The following is a 16,611-nucleotide window of genomic DNA, read 5'->3' as shown; positions in this document are numbered from 1 at the left end:
GCAAAAGATTTTGTACCTTTAGTTCGTAAAATTGGCTGACTTCATATTTCTCTTCGATGGCCATTTCTACCAATACCGTTAGCAAACTACAATCTAAATTTTCGATCAATTTGATTTTCCTAAAAATTCGACTGTATCCGTTTATTTTAATCATACGTTCCTGAAATTTGAACACGAAAATTGATAAAGGTCCTACGATAATCCACAATTCAGTATACTTCCTAATAATTACACCCTACAGGCAAATAAATTACCTTGGAAAAACTTTCATCCTTGATGATATTTGCCAACGTCTTAATGCAAGATATAGTCAATTTGTTGTCAACCTGCGTAAAATCGAAAATTAGTATGTAACTGCACTTCAAAAAGTGGTACCAAATTATCAATGAATGAAAACTTACCTCAACTTTTTCTAGAGCATCGAGAACGCTTTCTAATACGAAATTTTGAACCATGATGCAACGAACTAATTTTCCGCCGTCTCCATCCGATAAATCGATCAAAGTGGATAGCATTTCGATCATCACACAAAGTAGGCAGATTCGCTTCTCTTCGTCTAGTTCATTATTAACATTTTTCACAACATTCGAGATACATCCACGATATTGCTCCAAAAGCGTACTGATCTCGATTTGTCTCTGTAAAGTGTAAAAAAAAGTAGGTAAGTACTCCACAAAATATAAAAATAAAGGCAAACCATAAACCATCAAAGTAAAATAATGAATATTGCTAAGCTGTTTAAACGTATTGTGCCAATAAAAAAATAAATTATTACCTGATGCGGTTCGATAGATAGAAGAGTATGCATCATGATGATGAAACACTTGATCGCAATTATTTGAACACTTGTCGCAGCACTATAATCTGAAATGATTGTCACCAAAAGACTGGCCGTAGCAGGACATACACCCGTCAACGCGTTACACTGAAATTAAATCCCGAAAAGTTAGTTCAGCAAGTAAAATCAACATGTTTAAGAAATAATTTTTGCTTAAATAATAGAATTCCTATCTAATCAATCAGCGTACGAAATAAATGAAACGTTATAAACGCATTTACATTGCTGTCTAGTTTCCATTCCATTGCTTCAAATTTCAAAGCCATTAAACAAACTAAAGCGAATGAAATATTTTTCAAAAAACTTACAAAACATGAAACATAAAAATGGTTGTAAATGATGCTAATCATTCTAAACATCTATGAATTATTATCATTGAATAATTTACCTCGTCTGGGGCAAAACAAATCAAAAAATGTTACAATATTACGACAGAATAAACGGATACTCAAATGTAAGTATGTATCAACCATCATGCATTCGTTAGGAAGCCTTTTGAAAATGAAATATTATATAGGCGGTTTATTTCTGATATTCAAACTGACAAAAAAATAGCCAAAAGCTTACAAATGGAAAATACATGCAATGAAATCAGCAATTATAAAAATACCCACTCACCATAATCTCTAAATTATTTTCATCTGTTATAATAATATCCTGAAAAATTATTTTATACGTGTTCATCGATCAAGTAAGTTCTACAAAATGATGTTCAATTACATAATATTGGGAAAGCATCGCGTAAATAGGCTTCTAAAGTATTTAAGATCAAATTTAATTCAATTTTAGTCAAGTTTTTGTTACGTTTGATACAAAAGTTTAATATATAAAATACTTCCGAAGCAGTGACTCGAATAATTCCCCAATTTTCCTCGTATTTTAATTAATATAGGTAAGTACACTAAGTACATTTAATTCCAACAAGCAATCGGGTTTAATGGAAATTAATCTCATTCTCACCTGCGATCCAGATACGACGGCACCAAGAACATTGAGCAATTCAAATGAAAGTACCGGAATACTTTTGCTAATCTTTTGTTCGAAATATTCTGAAAAATTAAATTCATCAAGTGTATACATACATTAAAAACAAGTAAGACTAGACAGCGATCGGTAGGTATTATTTGTTTACCAAATATAAACGGTACGACTTCTATATGAAGGAAAGCTGCAGATGAAGATTTGTATAACTGGGTGTTTGATGTTAAAGTACTTGTCCTTTTGAAATAACGCCACATGAAATAAGGATCATAAAGACATTCGAGCAAATGACAACACTGAATACAGAATTCAATCCCATCGTTTGTTTCTTTCATATCCTCTTTCGCGATCTACGCCATCGACAAGAAGATACGTACAAATGTATATCGTTAAAAACCAATAAAAACAAAATAGACGAAGATTTTCAAATTTGTTACCTTCGACATTATATTAGACGCAATACTAATAATCAGATGCACATAATCGCTAGATGCTACCGATGAAACATTACCAAAATTTCGACTGATCAATATCAGAGTCCTGACCAATAAGCCAGCTTCTTTCAATTCTTCCGATGTTAGGTCTTCCTGCACGATAGTCAAATGAACAAATTATAGAACATACAATAATAAAGAATGAATCAAATTTTCATTACTTTTTCTGTCTTATCCTTGGTGATATACAAAAATTTTCCAATTGCTGGTAATAGTTCTTCAGGTAGCCTAGAGAGATGAGGGCCTTGATCGGGTTTGATGGAATCAGGAACTGGTAACGTTTCATCGCCGGACCAATTCAAATTCAATTGTTTCTCCCATATGGAAACAAGACCGGAAATAAATTTTCTAAAATATACTTCCTCATTCTGAACAACAACAGAAGAATTAATTGGTTTGACATGAAACAACAAAGTCCCTGTTTCGTAGTATCATAATATACATACCTTGGTGGTGTAATGAATCCAAAAAGAATATATATCTTTCTTCGATTCCATTTTTAGTGAGGAAATTACTCATTCCGATAATAACGCTTCAGTTAATATTCCTTTTGTCGAATTGAGATCGAAGTCTCAATTTCGTTGATGAATTGAGAGAACTTGCTCGCACCGATAGACTACATTTTTACAATGTTGTTCAGCGAGCTTTTATTTGAATCAGATACTAAGTACTATGCACATCGAAATATTTACGAAATTACCGAAAAAATATGATCCAGTTCGCTTAGTTTTTTAATAAGCGTAATTAAAATGATTACGAACTGAAATATTTTACTGATAAAGCGGGAATCCTAATGTAAACATCGCGATAGGTAGGTTTGCACGCTTGTACCTATTTTATACGTCATGTTGTACAAGATGACGTCATGTTAAAAATAACCCATCCACACGCTCCATACGCCATACAGCATTGTAGTGTGTTTCACATTCACATCACATCACACATGTCCATTCCAACTTCTTCATGATTATGACACTTGATTCTAGATTTAGGTGAAATCTGCTCTGCACGTGTGCTTAATTGAAATTGAAGCGAATTCGATTCGATCATTTTTCATGTGTATCTTCAGCAATGGCTCTACAAAACGAAGAATATGTTGTGTCTCTCGTGTATGATTATTTGCTGAAAAAAGATACGGCGTTAGCATCAACTTTCCAGGAGAAATTTTCTGCAGTAAGTCACATGTTTTTGATTCTTTTCGTAATTTCTAGTTTTCTACATTCAATTTGACACATATTTTATTTCATATAGAAACCTCTCCCGAAAGGATTACCGAGTTTGAAAGAGATGGTATCGTATTATCAGAAAATAGAGTGAGTATTAGATTTTGTCCGAACAAAGTTGAGTGTTCGGTATCAAGTGTATGTTTCATTCATTAAATTGATTTCAGTAAGCGTCGAAAACACGTGAAATTACCAAAAAAACAATCAGCGAAAGTCTCGCCATCGCCGGTGAGACCCAGCAATTCCATTTTCTCTAGATCTGAGTCGGACGACAAATCCTCATCATCGGACGGTGCAAGCCACCGTGGTTCAAGTGAGTTACTACGTATATTATGTAGATAAATATTGTCAGGTTTATACAAGCTTCTAGAAAACTTGGATCTTGCGAGTTTTAAAATCATACTTGATACGTTGAAAGAGCAGCTTTCAAAGGTTGTTTTGCATTTTTAATATCAATTTCCAGAGTGAAAAAAACTTGTATATTTTTTTGAAGTAGATAATTGCATACTTGAAATTTCATGTGTGGAAAGTAATTGTTATAGTTGACGCGTACTATTGGTTTTAGCTGTAATGATGAAGTATGTATTTGTGTGTCGTAGTTGCTAATCAGTTAATTATGCTGAATTGATTGAGATTTTAATGGGGTTGCTAGATGTACCTACCTATCAAGTTTCAATTACTCCTCTTGAACTCCAACCAGGGTTGTTGCGATTCGAATCGCGTAAAGAATCGCTAATAGAACCGCGGAGCCGCGGTTCCGAGCCGCGGCTCTTTCGCGATTCTCTCACTACGAGAATCGCAAAACACAATTTTGCGGTTCTCTGCATTTGCGGCTCCCAAATTTTCAAGATTTTGCCAAATAAATGTGAAATTTCACAGTTGACTTCTTCAATTTTTCCCCTAATAGTCTGACATATGACAATAGGAGTAATTGCACTCCCCCTGCTGATCCTCCGGGACAACTTTTTAGTTTTTTCTTACAGGGGACATCCCAAGGAACATTTTAAAGCAAACTTGCCAAAAAAAAGTTGGCCTTACTTACAAAATGGCGACCATTTTGATCGACAGGTCAGCCGAAATCGCAGATTTTGCGTTTCAACAAAGGACTTGCACGAACTTTTTCAAGCCTTATAAAAGTAGATCGAAAGATCATGCAAAAATTTATCACCTGTCAAAATTTCAAGCGCTAAAGATCGTTTTTTGATTTTTGGTGAATTTTTGAAAATCAAATTTTTAGGCCAAAAATGAGGGAAAAAATCAAAATTTTACCAAATTGACCAAGAAAGCTGAAATTTGGGATATACCCTATTTTTGACATGCCAAATCGATTGGAAACGGTTTCAACACGTTTTGAGCAGTTCTGGAGCCTCCAGCAGATTTTCGAAGCTCGAAATTCTCACAAAATTCCATCAAATTGGAGTTGTAAAGCTAAAATGTATTCCAAAAACTAATTTCAATACGCTACAAAGTACTGCAGGTGAATTTCAAGTCGTTTTGGAGCCTCCAGCGACTTTTTGAAAATTCCTGAAACCTCCAGCAGATTTTTCAAACTTTAAATTTTCACAAAATTTCATCAAATGGAGATGGAAAGCTGAAATTTACTGTACACTCCTATTTTAACACCCTCTGAAGACGACTTCAGGTGTGTTCAAGTAATTTTAGGCCCTCCAGCGACTTTTTTTGAAAATTACTGGAGCCTCCAGCAGATTTTTGAAACTTTAAATTTTCACAAAATTTCATCAAATGGAGAAGGAAAGCTGAAATTTACTCTACACTCCAATTTTAACACCCTCTGAGCTACTTTTAGGAAATTTCAATTTTCCAAAAAAAAACATACAACCTTTCAAAGAGTTGCTGAAGGCTCCAAAACGACTTGAAATTCACTATCAGTCAACTTTGTAGCGTATTGAAATCAGTTTGTAGAATGAATTTCGACTGTCCATCTTGGTTTGATGGAATTTTGGGGAAATTTCAAGTTTCAAAAATCTACTGGAAGCTCCAATAATTTTCAAAAAATGCGTTGGAGGCTCTAAAATGACTTGAAATTCACCTGCAGTACTTCGTAGCGTATTGAAATTAGTTTTTAGAATACATTTTAGCTTTACAACTCCAATTTGATGGAATTTTGTGAGAATATCGAGTTTCAAAAATCTGCTGGAGGCTCCAGAACTGCTCAAAATGTGTTGAAACCGTTTCCAATCGATTTGGCATGTCAAAAATAGGGTATATCCCAAATTTCAGCTTTCTTTGTCAATTTGGTAAAATTTTGATTTTTTCCCTCATTTTTGGTCTAAATTCGATTTTCAAAAATTCACCAAAAATCGAAAAACCCACTTTAGCACTTGAAATTTTGATAAGTGATAAATTTTTTCATGATCTTTCGATCTACCCTTATAAAGTTTGAAAAAGTTATTGCAAGTCCTATGTTAAAACGCAAAATCTGCGATTTCGGCTGACCTGTCAATCAAAATGGCCGTTATTTTGTAAGTAAGACCAACTTTTTTTTTTGCAAGTTTGCTTTAAAATGTTCCTTAGGAATTAGGATTAAGATGTCCTCTTTAAGAAAAAAGTTGTCGCGGAGGATCGGCGGGGGGGGGGGGGGTGCAATTACTCCTATTGTCATATGCCGGACTACAAGTAGTGTAGGTTTAAAACTAAAAAGTAAAGTGAATTTTTTTTCGTTGCTTTGCTCAATATTGGTCTGATTTCAAAATTTAAAAAAAAATGGGAACCGCAAATGAGAACCGAGAGTAGAACCGCGGTTCCTATGCATAAAGAACCGCAAACAAACGATTCTATTACAAAAATCATAGAATCGCAATTTGAGAACCGCGATTCTTTTAGCCTGAGAATCGCAACATCTCTGACTCCAACTCTGTGATTCTCATTTTCTTCTATGTTTTTACACTCATAATAGTCGTTATTGTGTTAAATAGGTAAGTACATATTATATTCTATTGTTATTCAGGTCCCGCGGTGAGACCCCTCTCGAAGGTCTCCGCAACAACGGCGTCATCCAATCTGAAACCGCTGTCAAAGGTCTCCACGGTTCCAGCGTCATCTAATCTGAAACCACTGTCGGAAGTCTCCACGATTCCGGCGTCATCCAATCCGAAACTCCTATTACCGACGATCACACTTTCCACGATACCGTCAGATTTCAAACTCCTACCAGAAAAGTAAGGAAAGGAGGGTGGTTATATCGTCAAATCCGAGTGTTCCGCCAGTTTCGTAGTTTCATTATTTATATTACTTTAGAACGTTGCAAGAAATATTGGAAATGCACCTACCTCCATCTTATACGACTGTAGCACAACCAATATCGAAGGGAACCACAAAGAAAACTTCCACTTCAGGTGATTATTCTTGATTGTATTAGATGATAGGTATTTATAATGATTAATGAATGTACTCTATAATCATATGTACTCATGAATTATTTGTGCTGTATTTTCTCCTCGTCAAATTTTAGTTGCTAATACATTTTAGAAAAACACTGAATAAAGTCCCATTCAAGTTTTTAGATCCCAAACTTTATTATTAAATTCCCTTCGTAATTTTATAGTAGATACATAATTAATTGTTGTGAATTCCGATGTTGTAGCGTTCGCAAAACAAGCAAAATCCATTTCCAAACCATTAAAGAATGTTCCACCTACTGGAAAGTATGGCAAATCAGAATCGAACCCGTCACGACCGCCTCAACCTACCAAGAAAGCAGTGGTACCATCATCATCAGAAGAATGTTCAAGTTCAGGTAATTAATCGCAAGTTTTACAATTAGTGATGGTAAATATATTCTTATCTTACATTTGTGAACAATTGGGACCTCAGTATATTTTTCCCCTACGAGTTTTCATTAGTAGATAGGCTTCTTCAAACGACAGCTAATTTGAAATTAAGCAGTAACGAATTTTCAGATTTCTCAAATTCCAGTCGTATGATTTATGTTTCCTCTCTCATTATACTTATGTATTCTTACCTTACCCACGCAATTGTATTTTATCCATTTGTTACAGACGTAGATGTCGCATCGCTCACGAAACCAGCAAAATCCATTTCTAAACCATCAATGAATAAGAACGTATCAGTGGTAACATCATCATCGGAAGAAAGTTCTGGCGAGAGTGATAGTGGTAATAAATTTACTCTTGTAGATATTAGTGAATAATTCGGGGTGTATTTTTTTTTTACTAGTCTTCATTTTTAAACGTTACCTAATTTAAAAGTAGGTAGTAATGAGTTTTCAGATATGTATCTCAAATTTTAGTCTTACTTATGATTCATGTTCCCTTCCTCGTTATACCTACTTAAGTATATTAACCTCGTGGTTGTATTGTATCCAATTTTTGCAGATGAAGATGTATCGCTCACAAAACAGGAAAAATCCATTTCCAAACCGTCAAAAAATGGGCCAAGTTTTGAGAAGTATGGTGATATCTTAGCGGTTATTGTTGAGATGAAGTTGAGTACGTATTCATGTTTCTTTGTATATGTATATTGATTTTAGAAAGACCCAAACGGTATCGAAAATGAATACACCTATCCTGCCTCTAACTGCTAGTGCGCAATCATTATCTTCGGAGGAGGAAACTTCAAGCTCAGGTAATAATTATTCGCAATGAGTGAATTAAATGATATTGAATGATGAATTTGTCCTTGCATACCAGTGAATATAATTCTCGGTATAATTTTTTTTCCTACAAGTTTTCATTAGTAGCGTCTTTTTAAAGTTCAGCTAAATTGAAATTAAGCGGCAATGAGTTTTTATATAGGTATCTACTTCAAATTCCAGCCCGATGATTCATGTTACTGTTTCGCCTCTTATTATTACCCCTACAATCGTATTGTATTGAATTGTTGCAGACTCTGATAGTGATGAAGTCCAATCCGTTCCCAAAGCGCTTATGAATGTGTCTTATTCGCCCAAGTAAGGAAAGGATGATGGTTATTGTTTAGATGAAGTTGAGTATTCATTCGGTATGTTTCATTTTTCATATCGGTTTCAGAATACCCGAAAAGAAATCTGAAACGAACCAGCCTCGCAATGTTACAGCTGGTCAGCAAAAAATAGCACCGAATGTCGAATCGCTCACAAGAAAAGCATCATCATCGGACTCAAGTTCAAGTTCAGGTAATTATTCCCGAGTGATAGTGATACATATTAAATTTATTCTTGTATTATAGTGAATAATTCTGCGTGTATTTTTTTTTTTTTTTTTACTAGTCTTCATTTTTAAATGCCACCTAATTTAAAATTAGGTAGGTATTAATGAGTTTTCAGATATGTAACTCAAATTTTAGCCCTATGATTTTTGTTTCCTTCCTCGTTATACCTATCTAACTATATTATTATTTTATTACCCTCGTAATTGTATTGTATCGGATTGTTGCAGATGAAGATGTATCGCTCGTAAAACAAGCAAAATCCATTTACAAACCATTTACGAATGTTCCGCCTCCTGGAAAGTATGGCGATAATTTAGCGGTTATTGTTAAGATGAAGTTTAAGTATTTTTCATGTTTTATTATTCTTATTGATTTTAGTAAGTTCCAAACAAAATCAGAATCGAACACATCTCGGCCGCTTCAACCTACCAAGAAACCAGGGGTACCAACATCATCGGATGACAGTCCAAGTTCAGGTAATTATTCGTGAGTTTTACGATTAGTGATGGTAAATATGTATATATATTCTTATCTTACATTAGTGAACAATTGGGATCTTAGTATATTTTTCCCCTACGAATTTTCATTAGTGGGCTTTTTCAAATGACAGCTAATTTGAAATTAAGCAATAACGAATTTTCAGATTTCTCAAATTCCAGTCGTATGATTTATGTTTCCTCTCTCATTATACATATATATTCTTCTTACCCACGCAATTGTATTTTATCTAATTGTTATAGACGAAGATGTCATATCGCTCACAAAACCAGTAAAATCCATTTCTAAACCATCAACGAATGGTTCAAACCCGCCTCAAACCAAGAAGGCATCATCTTCGGATTCAAGCTCAGGTAATTATTCGCGAGTGAATTAGAGATATTGGTGATAAATCTGCCCTTACATATCAGTGAATATAATTTTCGGTGTATATTTTTTTCCTACAAGTTTTTATTTGTAGCGTCTTTTTAAATTTTAGCTAAATTGAAATTAAGCGGTAATGAGTTTTCATATAGGTACCTACTTCAAATTCCAGCCCTATGATTTATGTTACTGTTTTGCCTCTATTCCCACAATCGTATTGTATTGAATTTTTTGCAGAATCTGATGATAGTAAGGATGTCCAATCCGTTCCCAAAGCGCCTGTGAATGTGTCAAATTTGCCCAAGTAAGGAAAGGATGGTGGTCATTGTTGAGTAGGTATTCATTCATTCGGTATGTTTCATTTTTCATATCGGTTTCAGAAAACCCGAAAAGAAATCTGAAGCGAACCAGACTCGCAATGTTACAGCTGGTCAGAAAAAAATACCCCCGAAGAAAGACAGTTCTTGTTCAGGTGATTGTTTGCAAGTATAATATCTTGATGTTCTTACGTTAGTAGACAATTTTTGATTTTTTTTTTTCATTGTCGTGTTTATCAGGCGGTAATTAGTTTTCACATTTTACACTGTAATCGCTTTTCCCGTGCCATTTTATATCATATTTCGATTTTTATTACAACCGTTATTAAAAGTTTTATAACTTGATTTTTTTTTGAATTTTGCATAACTTTTAATGAATAGGTATGAACGATATTATGTTGGTAAAGCTTCTATGTAGGTAGTTGTCGCAGCTCAGATTTTCCCAACACTGTGATTTTTTTGTACCTCCTCGCAACTGCATTCATATACGTAATTTGTATTGAATTTTTGTAGATGATTCCGATGGCGCTAGGTCCGCGAAACGAGCAAAATTCAGTTCCAAAATCGATACAAAACTGTCGAATTCTTCAAAGTATGTCAATTTAGCGGTAGTTTACGAGTATTTATTTGGTAGGGATATTATTTTGCATTAATTTTCAAAATTGATTTCAGAATTTCTCAAAACGTATCTGAATTGAGGCCGATGCGAATTCGAAAGAAGATACCAAAAAAAACATCTTCAGCAGATTCCACTTTCACTTCAGGTGATTATTTACCAGTAGATATTTTCGTAAATGCTTATTTTACGTTTATTTTCGAAAATCTATGATTTTTGAAGAGCAGCTCTTCGTCATTAGCTTTGATCTTATAAGTTTTTCCAAAGTGAAAAAAGACCTACTTACACTAGTTCTAAAAGAAACTCTGGTCTTTGAGAGTCCGTGTGATGGTTCATTGGTTCTTCGGGCTGTTATGTTGTTTTGGCTGGCGAATAATTCAATTTTTGATTTTTCTAAGCGAACTGCTGTTTGTTCCCTCTTGTGTTATTTTTTATTTCATTTTTTTGCCACATTTTAATTTTCAAGCCGTGCTCATGCAAATTTACCGAATGTACTCAAACAAATTTGATTCAGTTTTTTCGATGAACTTTGTGATATATTTTTGAATCTTATTGCTATTTTATTTTTTACGTTTGATTGCTGTAGAATCCGATAAAGACGCGTCTGCGAAATGCAGTGAAAACTTGAATCTCATCAGCATCAACCACAGTCGTAAACAAGATTCCTTGAATTTAGCTACCAAAACTCAAAACAAACCAAGAAATGACAGAAAAAAGAAATAAACATCGTCAAGTGTCCTCGGGGCTGAAGATCGACTTGACAATTTTGAACGTCAAACTCGAAGCTATAAAAAGCGCGAAACATTCCTGTCGAATAATTTAAGTTAAAAATAAGAAGTATTTTGAAATTACCTCGTAATTTACTTGTAATAACGTTATCTATCTATGCGCGCATCGGATTGGAAATCGCTGTCGCTACTATCGCACTATCGCTTTGAAGTTTGGAGAAAATGTAGTAACGTTGATAGTTCGATAGTACGTAATTATTCATTCATGAATGAGTTGTAATGAGTGAGTGATGTTTTCTGTTTATATTTTATTGATTGATATACGTACGCAGATCTACACAGGTCACTTGTTCATTCGATTCCTCTAAATATATGATAATACTAAATATTAACTAGGTGTTTTTATTCTATTTGATGCCATTGCATAGACTACGATAGTCTACTGGAGTACTCTATAAGGTAATGAATTTGCTATTTTGATTAAACTTAGTATTGTTTCTGATGATTGGTGTGTCTGTTTATTCACGCAGATGTAATTTCGCCAATGTTTTGATATTATGATACCCTGAATTCGCCTTTGCATTTCTGAATCGCGAAGTACCCAGAGAAACAGACTTCCATGGAACATCTTCAACTTTTAGCTCAAGGTTAGTATGGTACGATTCATTTGGAAATTCGGGTTCGATTCTAACATTAATCTGTGTCACTGGTGTCAACCTGTCCTAAATCTGTTAAGATCGATCGTTTCTTTGAAGTAGTATTCATCTAGTTTCATTCATGTAAACGTTTGTGTACTGATAAGCACAATGATAAGTGAGTGCTTTTTGACTGTTCATTCATAAAACTCGAGTATTGAGGAAGCTATATAAATACCTACTTGATGTAGTTAAATTAATGAACGAAATTATGAATGATGAAAATATTAATCTAATCGTCAAAATTGTTCTGAAATTTTCTTGCACCCAAAAAGATGCAACGTAGCATCAGCGTAGTCCAATGTTGGCGTGGTAGCCTCAAAAAATTGATTCCGGCACCTCTTGGCAACTCCAATATGCCATTTAATATGATGCTAATGTTATCAGCGCTGTATTCATTGAAGATGTTCCATGTTTCAGAAATATTGGGCAGTAGATGTTGATAGTATTGACAAAAATACGCCTAAAAGGGCGCCCATGGTCCAAAAATGTCTTACATTCGATCACGAAATTCTCTAACTATCAGGTTTGTCGAATTCCATCATGCATGGCACTAACGATTGCAAATCATCATTTTAATACCTAATGGTGATAGTTTTGATTGATGATTTCCTACTCCAAGTTCAAAGTTTTCTCACATTTACTTTCTTTGTATATAAGCTTCAGCCTTCTAGCATTCTATTTATTATTTCAGTTTCGAAGGAATGGCTTATAATTTTGCGATATATTCTTTAATAAATGGAATAATTGGCAATTTCCATCTGCGAGGTACTACTATTATGTTATTTAAATCTGGCACAAAAACGTCATCATTAGAAGCGTAACCAATAGCGCAACTGGTCGAAACGGCATCGAGTCACGCTTTTTTGATAGAACTTCCGTCCATTAGATATATTAGTAGTGACCTCATTGTTTTTATAAATTTTTCTTCATTATTTTGAGTTTTCTTTGACATTATTCAACCTCTTTAAATGCCTACTTCATGTAGGTAACACACGTGTAAGTATAAGGAATAATTATGTCAAGTTTATTGCTAAAGCATCGCTAAATAAATACCTCTACTCTAACCAAAAACAGATGAAGTAGAGGCTATAGGATATTCATTATTGATAGTTTCTAAAAAAAAGAAGTAAACAAGTAAAAAAATTATAAAGCAAATTTATTTGCCATTTCTACTCTGTAGGCATAATTATGCATGATCTACAATTTACCGTTTGCTTATATTTTACTGTCACATAATGTTGCATGATTTAAATTTAATTTTCAACTTGAATGTTTCATAGAAAAATAATCCTATTCTTGATCATTTCGCGTTTCGGTACGTCCGTGATCATCCGATTAGACGATAATTAACCCTTTTGGCTACGAGACAAACTGACGGATAAAATTCGAAGTGCTTTTAACTGAGTAAGACCGGTTGCTGCCTAGAACTCAAAATTTGCTGGAAATCGCACATTCAGAAAGTATTTATGTCACAAATGGCAATAAATCTTAAAATGACTATTTTTCGATTTATGACACCGAATAGCATTATAAATCAAAATCAAGCCTTCTGAGGCATCTGATATTTCAAGATGAAAATATTGATAACAAGCATTTTTGAAAATAGAAAAAAAGATGAGCTAAAATAAAATAAGTTTGTGTAAAAAAATAAATTTTTGAAGAAAAACAAGGCATGCGACTTCAGATGGTTATTCAAACTGCAAATGTTTGAAGGTATAATTGCTTGTGGGAGGATTAAAATTGATGGAAAGATCTTTGTGTTATAGAGAGCATTTTTTGAAATTTTGAAAACTCGTGTCACAATTCAACCTGAAAAGTATGACATCATTTTCATTTTCTGACACATACATCTCTCTTGAGGTGATTTGCTTGGGTGAGTAAGTTATCTCAGAAGATGACTAGGTGAACTTTTGCGAGCATTTGAATTTTATGATAGATACTGTGTCATAATACAGTCCTCAGTCTATTTGTCATAAGGAGATAATAAAAATAAAATACGTACGTCATGTTGTGGAATTACTGGAATTACTTTTTAGAAGTCATCTTACAGATAATGAATTGATTGAGCGCAGTCTTTATGACACAGTATCCATCATAAAATTCAAATGCTTGCAAAAGTTTACCCAGTCATCTCCTGAGGCAACTTACTCACCCAAGCAAATTATCTCAAGAGAAATGTATGTGTCAGAAGATGAAAATGATACATATTTTTCAGAATTTCATTGAAAATTAGCGTTGAATTGTGACATGGGTTTTCAAAATTTTGAAAAATGCTCTCTATAACACAAAGATTTTTCCATTAATTTTAATCCTCCCACAAGCAATTACCATCAAACATTTGCAGTTTGAATAACCATCTGAAGTCGCATGCCTTGTTTTTCTTCAAAAATTTCTTTTTTTACACAAACTTATTTTATTTTAGCTCATCTTTTTTTCTATTTTCAAAAATGCTTGTTATCAATATTTTCATCTTGAATTATCAGATGCCTCAGAAGGCTTGATTTTGATTTATAATGCTATTCGGTGTCATAAATCGAAAAATAGTCAATTTAAGGTTTATTGCCATTTGTGACATAAATAGGTACTTTCTGAATGTGCGATTTCCAGCAAATTTTGAGTTCTAGGCAGCAACCGGCCTTACTCAGTTTAAAGCACTTCGAATTTTATCCGTCAGTTTGTCTCGTAGCCGAAAGGGTTAAAATTTTTCTCTACTTGTCTGCTTCAGTCACGTCTCTTCTTTCACACGAATGAATTTTTACTGATGTAAAACTTCATAATTTACGTATCCTTTATTATGGAAATTCCTAATCTCGAATACCTACTTGAATTTGAAAATCTCGATTGTTGTAATATGTTACCCATTACATAAGGTGTTAATCACTAATCATTCTAATACAATGATTAACTGCCATGTGTTCCCAGCTGGCTTCCAAGAGCCTCATTAATACGAAACGAGGTAATAAAAAACAACGTTATGTTGTACGTTGATAAACGGAATATAATCCGATATTCAGAAGACGATACCGTACTCGAATTCTATAATAATGTTAATAATCAGTCAAAAAATGCATCACTTATACGCGTAACGAATCAATGAAATGTTACATATCGGTACTGGAATCGGTATACTTACGAGATTTTTCGCAAAAAACCGCGTGTTTTCTGTCAGATGACCTGGAAACGGATACAGTGACATTTTAATACGAGCATGCAAACACCAAACGATGCTATGTCTTATTATCGTTGATGCATAATACGTTAAATTTATACCTATAGGTAATTTAATATTATTTTTTTCTTCATTATTCGAATTAAACGTCAAAAGAGATCGAACTGATACACTTTTTGCCATTGTTTAGACGGTATACAAAATGACGAAAGTCGAAAACCGTTCTATAATTAAGCGAAGCAACCACAGTCACGTTTTTTAATGCAATGAAATGAATATAATGCGTTTTAATTGATGAATTTCAAACTTTTTTAGTTCTAAGAATGGGTAGGCATAGTCTTAATCTCAGTAAGTGCAAGTGTTCCAAAATGTTGACAAAAATAAATGCGAGCGATTACCGCAGTGACGCGAATGTAACGGTTACGGTCTCATTCATCTTATTAATTCGAAGCGCACCGCTCAAATTACTGTACCGAATTGCTATTTAGAAAAAAATGGAACTCGATTGAAAGAAATTTTACGAAAATGGACAAAATCACCATTTCCTTCGGTGTGCATAAACTTTATTAACCGATCAGTTTCCTTCGTTCGTCACTCGTCTATCATAAACCTAATTCTGAGGAAGTAAAAAATAAAAAAAATTGATACATCTGTTGGAAAATAATTGATGAAAATTGTTATCTGAAAACAAATCAAAAAAGTTTGAAGTAGAAAATGACGTATAGTTGTGGAAATGTAGAATATTTCTTTGATTTACATACATACGAGTAATGAATGATGATCATCGAAGTTTTTCAAATTCATCATCGAGTACCAGGTGATTCGACTAAGTAATAGTCTTTTGAAAAATGAATGAACATAATTAGGCTTCTCCTGCTGTAGTAGGTAAATCTAAAAAAAAAAATAATTAAAAAATATAAAAATTAGTGTTAGATGACAGGTTGTAGTCTCCTTCCATGAACTCAAGAAATTTTTACCTCTCAAGTTCTTAATCTTAAGGCATCTTCTGAGTTTGAAAAAATATTATTTCATTCGCCAGATGAATGAGCGAGTATACCCATAATAATAATATAGGCCTATTTAAAGTTTGGTAGGTATCAAATTTAGTTTCCGCTAAGCCGATAAGTAATTCGGAACCTTTATGATAGGTATATAATATTATATGGTTTAAAATAACACGAAAAATACAGCATTAACTGCACTTCTCATGCGAAGTGTTTTCTATTATAGAAGTGGTGTATATGAATTCTCACGCAACGAGGAACAATAAATTAACGGATTGCTGTGTTTTTTCCCTACAATTTTAGCAATAATGTACATTACAGTTGTCATCGATAAAGAAATAAAATTCCCTATAAAAATAAGAAGACACCCATGAGCGTGAAGTATTGATGTTATTTATTATAACTGTAAAAACTATTATACTGGCCGTTTTCAAACAAGATTTAATGGGATGACCACCGAGTGGTATAGTGAAGACCATGCAATATTTATAGTAATGTTTGAAAAAAATCATC

The 16,611-nt window shown here is 33.6% G+C and overlaps 2 protein-coding genes across 4 annotated transcripts in view; one reads left to right on the top strand and one right to left on the bottom strand.

Annotated features, from left to right (window-relative positions):
• LOC135831712 (neurobeachin-like protein 1) overlaps positions 1-3,094 on the bottom strand; it is a 134,129-nt gene extending 131,035 nt beyond the window's left edge. The window contains exons 1-10 of one of the 2 annotated variants that reach the window (XM_065344400.1): positions 2,760-3,094; positions 2,475-2,681; positions 2,257-2,406; positions 1,971-2,169; positions 1,799-1,887; positions 1,457-1,495; positions 776-925; positions 402-638; positions 255-326; positions 17-160 (exon numbers count right to left, since the gene is read on the bottom strand). In XM_065344400.1, coding sequence (XP_065200472.1) covers positions 17-160; positions 255-326; positions 402-638; positions 776-925; positions 1,457-1,495; positions 1,799-1,887; positions 1,971-2,169; positions 2,257-2,406; positions 2,475-2,681; positions 2,760-2,810 — 1,338 coding nt within the window. In that variant the 5' untranslated portion in view covers positions 2,811-3,094. The remainder of the gene's footprint in view (positions 1-16; positions 161-254; positions 327-401; positions 639-775; positions 926-1,456; positions 1,496-1,798; positions 1,888-1,970; positions 2,170-2,256; positions 2,407-2,474; positions 2,682-2,759) is intronic. The other variant, XM_065344401.1, reaches the window with a different exon arrangement.
• Positions 3,095-3,244: 150 nt separating this feature from the next.
• LOC135831717 (mucin-17-like) lies at positions 3,245-12,857 on the top strand. 2 transcript variants are annotated; one of them, XM_065344408.1, is made up of 23 exons: positions 3,245-3,486; positions 3,565-3,626; positions 3,704-3,849; positions 6,505-6,715; positions 6,795-6,892; positions 7,141-7,293; positions 7,556-7,672; positions 7,892-7,964; positions 8,047-8,141; positions 8,403-8,466; positions 8,546-8,670; positions 8,933-9,005; positions 9,084-9,181; positions 9,446-9,556; positions 9,804-9,870; positions 9,947-10,038; positions 10,397-10,475; positions 10,556-10,647; positions 11,086-11,569; positions 11,656-11,686; positions 11,758-11,874; positions 12,343-12,448; positions 12,617-12,857. In XM_065344408.1, exons 1-19 carry the CDS (start codon positions 3,385-3,387, stop codon positions 11,220-11,222), a joined length of 1,995 nt encoding a protein of 664 aa, XP_065200480.1. In that variant the 5' UTR covers positions 3,245-3,384; the 3' UTR covers positions 11,223-11,569; positions 11,656-11,686; positions 11,758-11,874; positions 12,343-12,448; positions 12,617-12,857. The 2 variants fall into 2 exon arrangements, with proteins under 2 accessions (XP_065200480.1, XP_065200479.1); XM_065344407.1 differs by having other exon boundaries at positions 11,086-11,686.
• The last annotated feature ends 3,754 nt before the right edge of the window (positions 12,858-16,611 follow it).

The sequence above is a fragment of the Planococcus citri genome, chromosome 1 (genome assembly GCF_950023065.1).
Source record: "Planococcus citri chromosome 1, ihPlaCitr1.1, whole genome shotgun sequence".
Classification (NCBI taxonomy): domain Eukaryota; kingdom Metazoa; phylum Arthropoda; class Insecta; order Hemiptera; family Pseudococcidae; genus Planococcus; species Planococcus citri.
Note: the sequence above shows the minus strand (reverse complement) of the source record. Positions and strands in the feature narration are given on the sequence as shown.